This window comes from Eublepharis macularius, chromosome 18, assembly GCF_028583425.1.
Source record: "Eublepharis macularius isolate TG4126 chromosome 18, MPM_Emac_v1.0, whole genome shotgun sequence".
Lineage (NCBI taxonomy): Eukaryota > Metazoa > Chordata > Lepidosauria > Squamata > Eublepharidae > Eublepharis > Eublepharis macularius.
In genome coordinates, this window is record NC_072807.1 from 27144868 (window position 1) to 27158092 (window position 13225).

The window sequence follows — 13225 nt, forward strand, 5'->3', positions numbered from 1 at the left end:
GGAGCCACCAACTGCAATCGGACCGTCGAGGCGGGAAACCCCCAAACCGAAGGCAACTCGGCGAAGTCGGATGATTGGCGCCGGCACTTGAAGTTAGGACAGCAGGATCTGCTTCCAGATCAACAGGGTTTTCAGGGCGTGAGCTTTCGGGAGACAGAGCTCAGTTCTAAAGAAGCGCTCGAAAGCTTGCGCCCAGGAAATCTCGTTGGCCTCTCAGGTACCCCTGGACTCAAATCCTGTTGTTCTACTGCAGACTAACACGGCTAAAACTATCTCAGGAGGGAGGGATTCTCTTCGTCTCCTTCGACAGTCAGAGGCAGGATAGCGTTAGGCACTGGGAGGGAGGGCAGAAGACGGAAGGCGGCGGGCTGCTCTGCTTGGGACGCTTGCTTGGGCATCGTCGTTGGGAAAAGGATAATCTGTTAGTCTGCCCAAGCAGGGTTTTTTTAATTACTCAGAGGTAAATCCCATTGAGTTCAGTGCTTACTTCTAAGTAATTGTGCTGGTTTTAGAGTATTTTCAGTCCTGGTCCCAATGAAACAATTAATTGCTATGAAATAGTGCCTCTGGGCATAAGCAGAATACTTTTTTTTACAAGCCTGGCTAACACCCTTCTCTTCCCAAACTTTGCCTTAGCGAAAGCTGAGGTGTGTTGATGCTGAGCTGCGTTAGAAATCTGGACCTTCCCGTCTCGCTTTAATCCAAAAAACAGGCATGGCACAGCTGATTTCCTTTAGCTAGCTGCTACCTGGGAAAGTCCTTGCTTAAGGAGCAGCTATTTCTCTATGCATTAGGAGCCACTGCTGCAAGCATCCCACAAGGCCAGCAGGTGGCCCCAGAGTCTTAAAGCTGATACCTGCTGTATGTAGGCGACTTTGAATGTCGATCCTTAGCAGCGTGAACTTTTATCCACAGGCTCAGCAGTGCCTGTTTGTCTGGCAAAAAGGTACAAGGAGTCATGTGGTATGAACTGATAATGTACTGGTGCATGACTGCAACACTTCCACCTAGCCACGCAATGCGCTTTTGAAATACAGCTCCATCTCCACAGAAGAAAAGCAACATTCAAATGGAGCAAGTACACATCCCCAAAGCCTAACACACCTGCTCTGAGCCAGACCTTTTCCTGCACAATGTAGAGAGCAACTGTGCCATATGTACAACCCCAAGCACTTCAAAGTGACAAATGCATTTTTTAAAAAGCTGTATTCTTTCTTCAAATCTGGGTTAAGTAAAAAAGCAAATTTATGGACTTGGCAGAGACTTGAATTTCTTTTTATCTGTTTCCTTGTTTTGTATCAGTAGTGTTTTCGTACCTTGTATATGTGCAGCACTGACAGAGATATTAAGCAATTACATTTTAAAAAAGAACTCAGGCTTCTAATGAGAAATATGTCTAAGCAAAACCACCACCCACAGCCCCAAGGCCGTAACAATGCCCACCTCTGCAGGACATACAATTCTAGTGCAGGAAAATAACTAGAAGCACTGTAGCAAACCTCTTCCACACCAGACCTCTTTAAACTTAATTCAATATTCTAACTCAATGTAGCAAATACTTCTGGGGCCTGGCAAAAAAGGAACAAAGCAGCAAATGAACCACACAAGACACACACCCTGTACACAAATTCAGTCTTGCATCCCCTCTAACACCAGGGGGCGAGATACATCTTATTGTTACTAGCAGGCAGTTTTCAAAGCAAGAGACAGAGTTGGTTATCCATTGCCTGCCTCTGTGTAGCAACTCTAGACTTCCGTGGTCTCCCAACCAAGTACTAACCACTGAGATTGGGCTAGCCTAGATCATCCAGGGCATATAATTATTACCTGCTATCAATTACTGAAAATCCCTGTCTCCCCATCATTGTAACTAAAATGGACTGGATTTTAAATAAGTGTTATCTGGCTGCTTTCCCAGTATGAGTGGATAAGTAGATAGCAACATGGAAGAGGAAAGAAGTTTTAATTACAGCAAAGTAATAAAGGCAGAACACAGAAATGGTTCTCAAGAAGTTCTCCGACAGAGCGGTGCTATCTGAACAATCTCAAGTTTTTCTGTGCATATTTACAAAGTGTCCTCGCTGTATACGTGGGCCATTAACCCACAGTACTACTATCATTTGGTCAGGAATATTTCCGTGAAGGCTAGAACCACCCGAGAGGAACATTCTGCAAGCAGCCCTCCTACCTTGTGGCAAACTCAGCTCATGTACGCACCCTGTTGTTTTCGGCAGCAAATACGCAAAACGGGTGCTCGTCTCTGAGAGCCTCACTTATGTGAACTCTAGAGCTTCTCAGTATATATCCATGTTCCATGCATTAGGCACAGCTGTCTTCACTGAGCGCAGTATTGTGCAAGCATGTTCTTAACCCATTTCAGTGGCGTTTGCACAAAAATCCTCAATCTCTTGTCCCGGCCAACCACATCACGAGCAAGAAAAGCAAGGCCTCCACACTTTCATACCATTAAGTTACAGAGCCACCAACTTGCTGTGACAATACTTTGCTTCTGTATTTGAAAACTTGGCAGACGTGGACCTCGGCACGTTTCCTTGTCTGGAACAGGCGTATAGAAAATAAAACAGAAGGTTGCCATATAATCAGATGATGCGCTAACAATAACGGGGCAAGGCAGCACCAGTGATGAGACCGCCAAATAAAGAAGGATCTATACTAAAACAGCCGCTCACTGAGGTAGAGCTCAGATTTCAAGAAAATACATTCCATTTTTCATTTCAGCAAGCGGTCCTATACAACACAAGATTTTTGTTTCTCCCCAACCCCCTCTCAGAAAAAAAAACCCCAGACAATATAGAAAGGACCTAGCAATAATTGGCTGCATAGCATTAGCAACAAAGGCATCCAACTGCTGAAGCTTTGCTGTTCTTAACTTGCTTCTTAGAAATAGCAACCGGGAAATATTATTGATGTACAAATAGGCTTCTTGGCAAGTTCGAATTTCAGGTCATGAGGTGCAACAAGGGACCCCCCAGGTAGTCCAGAGAATGTTCTAATCAGTTTGACAAGCCGATGCATGTTCGGCTTTCACGTTCTTTTGGCTGGCTTGGCAGTTAACTGTTTCTCTCTCTCAAGCTCTTTCTCCCGTTGCTGCTCTCGTTCTAGCTCTTCCTTCTGCCTCTTTTGCTGGAGTCTGAGAGCTCTTTTCTGAAAGAGAGAAAAGCCACAAGAGCATGTTACCTTCCAGGAGCCGCAGCATTCGAAAGTCTATTTGACCACAGAAGCCACGTTATTTTTGTGGTTATGCTCCGGTATGCTTTCCCCCACAGTATGGCATTATTAGACCTGCCAGCTTCAAACAATAGTGGCAAAAAATAGGGACTGCTCGGTGGTAGCAAGAACCAGCTCCCTGCAGAGGTGTGGAAGCCTGTAGCTCTGCCATCGCTGGCCCTTGATGAAAAGGGTGGCCGTTCTGTAGCGTGATGGTTTATGGTGTGTCGGCTGCAGTGTGTTCTGTGGTTAATACTTTTTCTATTGTGTTGACTGTGTTGATAAACTATTGTAAAACTACACTGAAGGCAGGTAATACAGCATACAAATGGTTAAAGGAAACATGTTGATCTAACCAAAAGGAAATTCAATGCAGCGCCTCAATTTAGAATTTCATTCTTCGGACAAAAATAGAGGAACGCTCATATCATCTCTGCATAGCAATTTAAATGCTTTGATTCATCTGCCAAGTCATTTGAAAACACTCATTCTGTGTGCATCTTATTCTTGGGTATCATCCATAGACAACTGTCTTAATTCATAAGAGATCAACAGTGCAGTCCTAAGCAGTGTTACTCCAGTCTAAGGCCACTAATTTTAATGGGCGTAGATTGTAATAACTCTGCTTAGGACTGCACTGAAAGACTACTTTCAGATGCCCCTTTTGAAACATTTTGGCCTCTGCACAGCTGCAGATTAGTTAAGGCATTTTATACACATTTCATTCTGAATTGCTTTCCTACTTGGTTTCTTGAAAAAAAAACTGTTGCTCCCAAGTTTTCTCTTGATGCAGTGCAGAGTTGCGGTTGCCTGTCATTTCAAACATAGCCACGCTTTTAAATCTCAGCTCCCTGTATAGTTTCAGGCTTGTAGCTGTGCTGGTCTGCGGCAGAAGCACGAGATTTGGGTCTAGTGGCACCTTACAGATCAACCAGATTTCCAGGGTATGAGCTTCCGAGTGTTAGCTGCTGCCTCTGCAAAAACTGAACTCTCTGTGCCAATATCTCCTAGCAACAAATCAGCTCCAAGGGGCTGTTTTGCCTGTGTAGGTTAAGCTGGGACTTTTGTAGTGGTTTGGCGTAGTGGTTAAGAGCGGCAGGACTCTAATCTGGAGAACCAGGTTTGATTCCCCGCTCTTCCGCCTGAAGGCAGTTGGGTGAGCTTGGGTCAGTCACAGCTCTCCAGAGCTCTCTCAGTCTCACCCACCTCACAGGGTGTTTGTTGTGGGGATAATAACATACCTTGTAAACCACTCTGAGTGGGTGTTAAGTTGTCTTGAAGGGCAGTATATAAATCAAAAGTTGTTGTTATTATTGTAATGGATTTCTTTTGAGGGCAAACTCCTCGTTTCTCTTCTTTTTAGAGTTTTTTCCCACCTCAGTCACTGGCTGGCTGGCTTTGAGTAAAGCATTTGCAGTCTCATATTTTTCAACAGGGAGACTAGACATTTCTTTTTTCCTATTTCTTTCTCCTTAACTTTCCTCCTCACCCCTTTGCTGTCCAACGGTTCCCTCCTTTCTTTTGAAACAAATACACCAATTTACTGGTCTACTAGGAAATAGATTTAAATCTGTACCTGAAATCTCCATTCCTACCTCACTCAGAAAGTTAAGGCAGCAACAGAGAAAAATCGGTGTAAGGTGGCAAGGTGAAAGTACCCGAAGAGTGTCTGCTAAAATAAAGGCCATGCATGCTTTTCTTGATAGCCCAAAGGAAACACACTCACTTTCAACTTCGATGTTTTGTCATGGAGCATCATCATCTCTTTCCTGACGTTCACCAGTTTGTTATGATAGAACTTTGCTTCTGAAAACTTAAAAAAAGTAGATTTGAGCACTCAGAAAAAACAGTCTTAAATGCAGTCCACCATCTATTAAAATCAAAATCACAGAACCAAGGGCTGTGTAAAAGTATGAAACGAGCATGAGGCTGCAACCCTGCCCACCCCACTTGCTTTTGGAGTAGGCAAACTCACTGCCAAGGAATCATGCACGCAACCAGACCGTAAGCCACTCCGAAAATATCAAAGTTGCCATAATACCAGAAATCCCATGTTACTTATTTTACTCTGGGAACTCGAATATCTCACAGCCCTGATCTTATGCAGAATGGGTTTCAATGTACTTGGGTGCAGCTAACTACCTAGGACTGAATTGTTAAAAGAGTACACAGATGCCACTTGCAGTTCCACTTTTGAGAGTTTAACGAGTTTTACTGTCAGGTCAAGCGCCGCAGCATTGAGTTTCAACTCAAAATAGGAGACAGGAAACAGGAGCAGAAATCAGTTTCCTCTGTAACGGAATCCTGTTGCTTATCTTGTGCTTATGCCTTCCCACTTAGTGCAGATCTTCTTCCAGACAAGACCATGTGCGTAGAATTGGTATAGGAAATATCTTAGAAGACAGGGTTAGAACCTACCAGCTTTTCCACTGGCACAAAAGAGGGGAACCGTTCTTTTTGTCCCTGAAAAGGGCTATAATGGGGATACACAGCGCCACAAAAAGCCATGTGGTATGGAGCTAGAGTGAGACAGGGAAATTGGTTGAGGCCTCTCCTCCCTCTTGTGCAAGCAGAAGAACTGGTGGAATTCAACCCACCTGTTGTAACATCTGACAACACATGCTTACCAGCACATTGATGTCAAGGACAGAACTACATTCTTTAAACTTGGAGATTTCTTGCTGTAGGGTTTCTAGAAGTACTTCTTGGTTCTGTCTAAAAGAGGAAAGCAATTGTTTAGATGCGATTCAAGGTCAAGTTACATAGTGACGTTAGAGAGTCTGGTGAAACATTCCTTTTCAGAACAACTGAGCACTGCCAGTGAAGACACAGCAACTCCCCTCATTCATTCTCCATTATCTTCTCGAAATGGTGCAACTGGTATTTTTGTACTGATTCAATTCTGAACGCTGCTTTGAGTGGGAGAAAAACAGAAAAAAATATTCTAAAGAAATAGCTACATGGGGTGGACAGAAAGAGAAGACAATGAAATGCCATTCTAAATTTGCCTAAGTGAGTCACTGCACAAGATGTTCTGGTGATCCAATTTAAGGATCACCAGGAGTCCAATTTAAAAATTACTCAACTCCCTGCACAAGCAACACATTCAGGATTCCATAAACTGAGGCAGGCCCTACCTTATAGAAGGGACTGCCTCAGTAGGTCAGGAAAGCCCCCACAGTCCTGGTATCCCACGCAATTGGTCTGGAGGACATTTTTATATAAAAGTGATAAAACTATATTAGAATAGTTCTGGAAAATGCTTTAATAAAGGTAATAGGACTGTAGAGCATACTACTGTGTAGACTACGTATTTCTTTCTGTCACTGCATAGTCTTTTCTACTTAATATCTTCTGCACTGTTTAACATGTCACACTTAATAGTCATTTGTTTCAGGTTTCTGCAATCCAAGTCCTATTACATTGCTTATTAAATGTCTCATCCTATTGACTGCATTGACTCACATTATGTAATCCACCTTGAGACTCAGTCACTGTAAGTAAATAAAGGTAAATACATGTGCCATTTTATCATTTACTTACGTAAGCTCCTTTAAAGCTAGCTTTGACCGCTGCAGATCAGGTAAATAGTGAGAAATCAACCCTTCAGTTAGTTGTTCCACAGCCTTTTTGTCTATAATCGCAAAGTCTTCAATTACGCCTTCATCAGGAGAATGACTGTTTGAATCTGCAACAAATAGCAAGTTTTGAAAAACTGTCAAATTTTTTTGCTAATGAATGCCTCCAAGAAGAACAATTACACATAAAAAAAGTTACAGGATTCAATTAATTTTCAAAGACCATATACAAACACTCCGTTTTGTCTTCCTCATGTTAAGGAGTCATTTCACGTTGCTTAGCCGTATGAATGTTTGTAATGGATAAGAATTTTGAAGATAAGACCAAGTTAATAAATGTGAATCATCTCAAGCAGAGTCTGAACAGAATAAATGTCCTAAACAAGCAACTTAAATCTACAAAATATTCAAATAAGCATGTTCATGGGCAGCTTTTTGAGTGTGTTACTGCCCAGGGCAAAGCAGCACCAGTTTACTTTTAGAATTCGCCAAGGCCACAATCATTTGATTTATAAACAAGCCCAAAGACTACAAGTATCATAGGGCTCAAAGAATCCCAACACTAACTTGTTGCCTCAAAAGCAAAGAACACCCGCCCTGCCTTAAACACACACAGACAGAAAAGCATCCTCACTAGGACTTTGAGCAATGCCTTCTTCAAAACACGCTCTTTCCACACCAGTACATCATTGCAAAAGGACCTAACAATGCAAGAAAAATTTCTTCTTAAACGCACCTTCCTGTTTTTTACTTTGAATTGCCAGTGTGGTGTTGGACTAGGATCTGGGAGACCCACGTTCGAATCCTTGTTCTGCCATCAAAGCTCGCTGGGTGACCATGGGACAGAATGCTTTCTCAACCTAACCTACCTCAGAGGGTTGTTGTGAGGATAAAATAGAAAATGATGCAAGCCATTTTGTATCCCCATTGGGGAAAGAGAGGAAAGAAAGAAGGAAGCAAGCTTGGGAAAGTGGATTTATTCGGCAGTAATGCTCTCTCTTTCCAACACTAACAAAGTAATGTGAATGGAATCAACCACATACTTCCTCCTCAAATACTCTCTTGCCACTGGAATATACTTGAAATCTCATTACGCTGACTACAGCAGTCAAATAACAGTAGCAGCCAAGGATTTTGCTACCTCCAATATTTCTACAGGACAGCAAATGGACAGGTACAGGGTGTCTCAGCAAGATGAGGAAAACTGTACTTGTTAAAAGTTCCGTTTTGCTGTACAACTGCTCCCTGGGGCACCAACATTTCTCACACTTACTTTTGCCAACTTTTTATCAGCTTTACAGCTGTGCCTTAAACCACTCACAGAATAACACAAATGATGGGACTGGTTCCAATAGAATTAGACACCAAAGGGAAAACCCAGGAACCTCACACTAGCAGTAATACAATATCAAAAGCTTTAATCATAATAACAATTTGTTTTGTGAACGTTTTCCATAAAAGTCATAATACAAAGTACACAGTACAATGAATATGCATATACCAGACGCTAGATTCCATCTATTTCAAAGAATTTTTAACCAAAGAGGACTCAATGGTCCATGTATGTCCTGCCGTAGTAGGCAAAAAATACAATTCTATGTATCTGCAAATTTTGATGAAAATATCACAGACCGCTGAATATGTATTATAGTCCACGCCGGAGCTCTCAATGGGGTCTCCCGATAAAAGATAAAGCGGCTGATGCGATGTGGTGTATATCGGAGCCCACAACGGGGGTCTCCCGACAGATGGCAACGAGCCCGCCAGCTACAATTGCTCGTTTCGGTAACCCTTCTTCTCGTTGCCATCATGTATTATGACTTTTATGGAAAACGTTCGCAAAACAAATTGTTATTATGATTAAAGCTTTTGATATTGTATTACTGCTAGTGTGAGGTTCCTGGGTTAAACCACTCACATGCACACTCCATGTTGGATTTCTGCTGGTTTTAAATCTTTGCATATTTGCAGTTGTTTACTGACATGCCTTCGAAACTCATGGTACGGACACTATGAAAATTTGCCTTGAGCCTCAGAGAAGAAAGCTGGTTTGGGTAGGTAGCTGTGTTGGTCTGCAGTAGAACAGTCGGATTTTAATCCAGTGGCACCTTAGAGACCAACAAGATTTTCAGAGTGTAAGCTTTTGAGAGTCAGAACTCCCTTCTTCAGACACTAAAATCCTGTTGTTCCTCTAGCAAGAAAGGCAACATATAAACAACATAAATTAAAAGGAATAAAAATTAAAGATTTAAGGAGCTGCAGACTGAACAGATTTTCAGCATGGAGTTACTCCTGCCTAAACTCACTGAAATCAGTAGGCTTAGACAAGGGTCACTCTACAATGCACTGTATGTCAGTAGAAAAGAGCAAGAGTTCAATAGCAGAGCAAAAGTCAATAAATGACACAAATAAATAAATAAGATGACTAACAAAAGTTGTGATAGGGTATGAGCTGTCGTGAGTCACAGCTCACATCTTCAAATACAGCTAAAATATGAGTCCATCAACCTTGGTGAGAGAAGTGATTTCAGATGCCGAATGACAGGTCAGTGAAGATTTTCCAGGCATGAAAACTAAAATAGTGGAAAAGCCTCACCTGCTTCTCTGTGCATTTTGTTAGTCTTTTAAGATGTCACATTAGGAGGCTGCTTATCTTTCATAGGGTTGCCAACTCCAGGAGTGGACATTCCTGGAGATTTGGGGAGGGGAGAAATCTCAGTGGGGTATAACGCCATAGAGTGCACCTTCCAAAGCAGACATTTTCTCCAGAAATGCTCTCTGTAGTCAGGATATGAGTTGTGAGTCCAGATCTCCAGGCCCCACCTGGAGGTTGGCAACTCAAATGGAAAGGAACAGCTCCCTTCTCTTCCCCCCCCCGGGGGGCTATCTCCCACCATTTCAATGGATCCCATCGCCTCTGAAAGGGGGGGGCGCGTGTATGAAAGAAAGTTACAAGTAACACCCACCCACCCCCCTGCCCGCCCCGACATCTGCAGGAACCTACCCGGAGCGAGGCCGCTGACGGTTGCCGCTGCCGCCTTCAAGTCGAGCGGCTCTCCCAGGCTCATAGCTCGACTCGCGCAGACAAAGCGGGCGACCAACCGCCCCCAAGCGGGGACTCCGTAAAGGGACCCCCTCCAGGTTTATAGGATCACTTCAAGGGAAAGAAACCAGGCTTCGGACAAGGGTGAGAGCAGGCCTTCCGGCAGAGAGCCGGACTTCCGAGGCAGAAGTGCGGCGGCCGTTCATTGGAAGATCGGCCGAGAGGGGGACGGGCTCGCGCTCCGATCGAGGCTCTGATTTGCTACCGTGACCGTCCATCTCGACCATAGAATTGGAGAGAAGGAAAGGCGCTGTGGGAAAGCGGAAGTTGCTACAGAACTGGCTGGGATAGAAGGGCAAAAAGGGCGCTGGAGTCGTATGCCCACAGAAGGGGTGTGTGTGTAAATTATATCTATAAACTAGGTATATAACAATGTATGTAGTACATATGTGTATTAAATAGTGACAAAATATGTGAGGGAGGTGTACACATAATAGGGTTGCCAACAGGCCTGGAGGGAAATGTCCCTTTAGTACTGGCTTAATACATGGCAATGGGCTATTGAAATTTTTAATTGTAAGGAGGTAAATTACATCACCTGGTAAATAGCATCCTATTAAGCTTCAAACAAAATTATAAGTCATCCCCCCCCCGGGCATTTGGCAACCCTACGTGTGCACGGTTTGGGGGAATGGAACCTGGGGAGGGGCCTGTGAGTGATAAAATGACATAGAAGTCAACAAAGCAGCCACTTCCAAGGGAATTCATCCCTGTAGTCTGCAGATCAGTTGTAATTCCAGGAGCTATCCAGGCCTCACCTGGAGGCTGGCAGCAGCAACCCTAGTGTAACCTTTTAAAGCTCTTTTTAGAATTTACCAAATCTAGCCTCTGTTAGGCACACAGTGTTTAGTACTCAGTGTCAGCTATCTAGCACAGTCTGTGGAACGGTGGTAGCCTTCCAAACACACTTGAAGAGAGTTTTCCTAGCTGTTGGTTTGGCTTAATTGATTGATTCTCCAATAGCCTGGGATCCTGCATGCTGTTTCCCATGCCTATAGGATGCTCCTGTGTCTTTAATAAGTTTAGACAGGTGTGGCTTCACTTTTAGAGCAGTTCTGATGTGCTTGTCAATTTTTTTGCGGATGTGTAGCTATTAAGATAGACATTAAGTATTTTTTGGCTCAGAAGTTTCAAAAACTTAAACTGTGCCTCTGGTTATGCCCAGTGAAGTGGCAAATGTGACCAAGCCATGACAGTAGTCTGGGCTCACCTCAAGAATATCTTGGCACAGGTCTGGGTTGGGGAATTCCTGGAGATCTGGAGAAGTGTGGAGAGCGACTTCAATGGGGTATGCCATAGAGTCCACCCTCCAAAGCAGCCATTTTTTCCGGGGGAACTGATCTTTGTAGTATGGAGATCAGTTGTAATCCCAGGAGATCTTCAGGCTCCAGCTGGAGGCTAGCAAGCCTAACAGTGGTGGCTTTATGTTAATAGGAATGTTTTGGCCTATCTTAAGGATCTGCCTTCTAGATCAACATTTGTTGCAGGAACAAGGGCAAGTTATGCAGATACATGGTTATTTAACAACCAAGAAAAAATATATATAACAATGCACAAATCAGAATTTTGAAGGACTAGGTCATAATACATACAGGATTTGTTTGTGAGCAGTGTGCACATTAGCCAGGAATCTATCCTCTTGAATTTGTAGATGGATGGAGAGTTATCTTCCATTGCCAAACAGGGCTATTTTTAAAGTCAGTAACAAAGAAACCCTGCTGAGATGTATGAAAAGCGGCTTTGCTGTGCCAAGGCCATTTTGCTGTACGGCAGGGTGAAGAAATATTTCAGCTGAAGAGTCCTAAGCACAGTCACTGGCCCCAAGGCAAATCTTCCAAATACCAACTCTTGAGCTGCAGAATCCTGGACCACAGTGTGCTGTAAGCCCAGAGGTGGCATGAACATGATGCAACCTTGCCCAAATGTGCCTCTAGAACAGACTGCTCCAGATGCCCCAAGCAACATGATAATAAATAATAGAACAACAAAATCAAACCACACAAGGTCACCAGCCTATATAGCTTGAGGAAAAATGCTTCTCCAGATCATCAGAACATATTGCTCCCCTTTCTTCATTTAAAGTAGACCAAGGAATCAATATGCTGCAAGAAAAGAAGCCAGGCAATTATATGACACAAGACAACTCTTTGGTATGTCTACGATGCAATATAAAAAAAACAGTCCTCGTGGGACTGTCTCCCATATATGGGAATGTAGGACCACAGCATTAAATGGGTTCCAAATTCTGTCTCCAAGCTATCATAGTTCCTACTGCTCCCCAGAATAGGCAGAACTTCCTAGTAGACCATAATATGTTTAAACTCAATATGTGTTGAAGTGTTTCTCTATTAATTGTTTCAAGGTTGCCAGCTGACCTCTAAAACTGGCTTAGCCAGCTACAGTGCCTCTAAGAGCAGCTAAAACACCTCATGCATTAAGTTGTTCTTAAAAGCACAGCTACAGTGGCTGTCTGTAAAGCTGGTGTTGGCAATCCTATATTCCTCCAAAATGAGTCAGTTACCTGAGAACCACACTGCCGCCCACATCCTGAAACAAAGTAGAAACCTGGCAACCTCACCTGACATTTGAATTGCTCTGGGAGCAGTTACATTAATCCCCGTAAGGGCTTGTAGACCAGAGTTCTGATTGTCACATAAAGGAAATTAGTTATCCATAGCCTCCTTGGAATGTAGAACTTGAAAAGGTTTACAAGTGAACTGTGCAAAAAAAGATAACAAGGGAGAACACACAGTAACTGGTTCATTCAAAGTTTTAAGAATTTTTTTTTTCTGGGGGAGGCATGGTCAGTGTGTTCACCAAGCAAAACCAGAATGAGCAGTGAAGTAAAGTTAAACTTTGATTTAAATGAATTAAGCGTTTTCCAAATTGTTGATCTTCTGCAGCTACTCTTACAGTGCAATCCTATGGAGAGTTACTCCAGTCTAAGGCCATTGACTTCAGTGGGCTTAGACTGGAGTAACTCTCCATAGGATTGCACTGTTAGTCTTCCAGCATGGCATATGCTTATAAAAAAATTTCATGATATTCCGTGGGACTTACTCATAAGCAGTTGCAATCCTGCGTAGACTCTGGAGTAAGCTTCACGGCTTACTTCCAGCATGCTTAGGATCTTGCAGCTTTTCTTGGAAGGGGTATCAGCATAAATTGTTTCAGGTGAGGATTCATGTGGTTTGCAGTTGAAGAGCAAAATCTGGGTCCAATGGCACCTCAAAGATCAACTTGATTTCCAAGGTATGACATTTTGAGAGTCAACGCTTCCTTTATATCTGTCAAAGGGAAGTTTCACTCTCAAAAG

General features: G+C 43.1%; 1 protein-coding gene across 1 annotated transcript; it reads right to left on the bottom strand.

Moving 5' to 3' along the window:
* Positions 1–1946: 1946 nt before the first annotated feature.
* Positions 1947–10020, bottom strand: BLOC1S6 (biogenesis of lysosomal organelles complex 1 subunit 6). The gene is made up of 5 exons (XM_055003107.1): positions 9811–10020; positions 6772–6916; positions 5856–5943; positions 4955–5041; positions 1947–3165 (listed from the first exon to the last, which is right to left on the bottom strand). Exons 1-5 carry the CDS (start codon positions 9872–9874, stop codon positions 3046–3048), a joined length of 504 nt encoding a protein of 167 aa, XP_054859082.1. The 5' UTR covers positions 9875–10020; the 3' UTR covers positions 1947–3045.
* Between the last annotated feature and the right edge of the window lie 3205 nt (positions 10021–13225).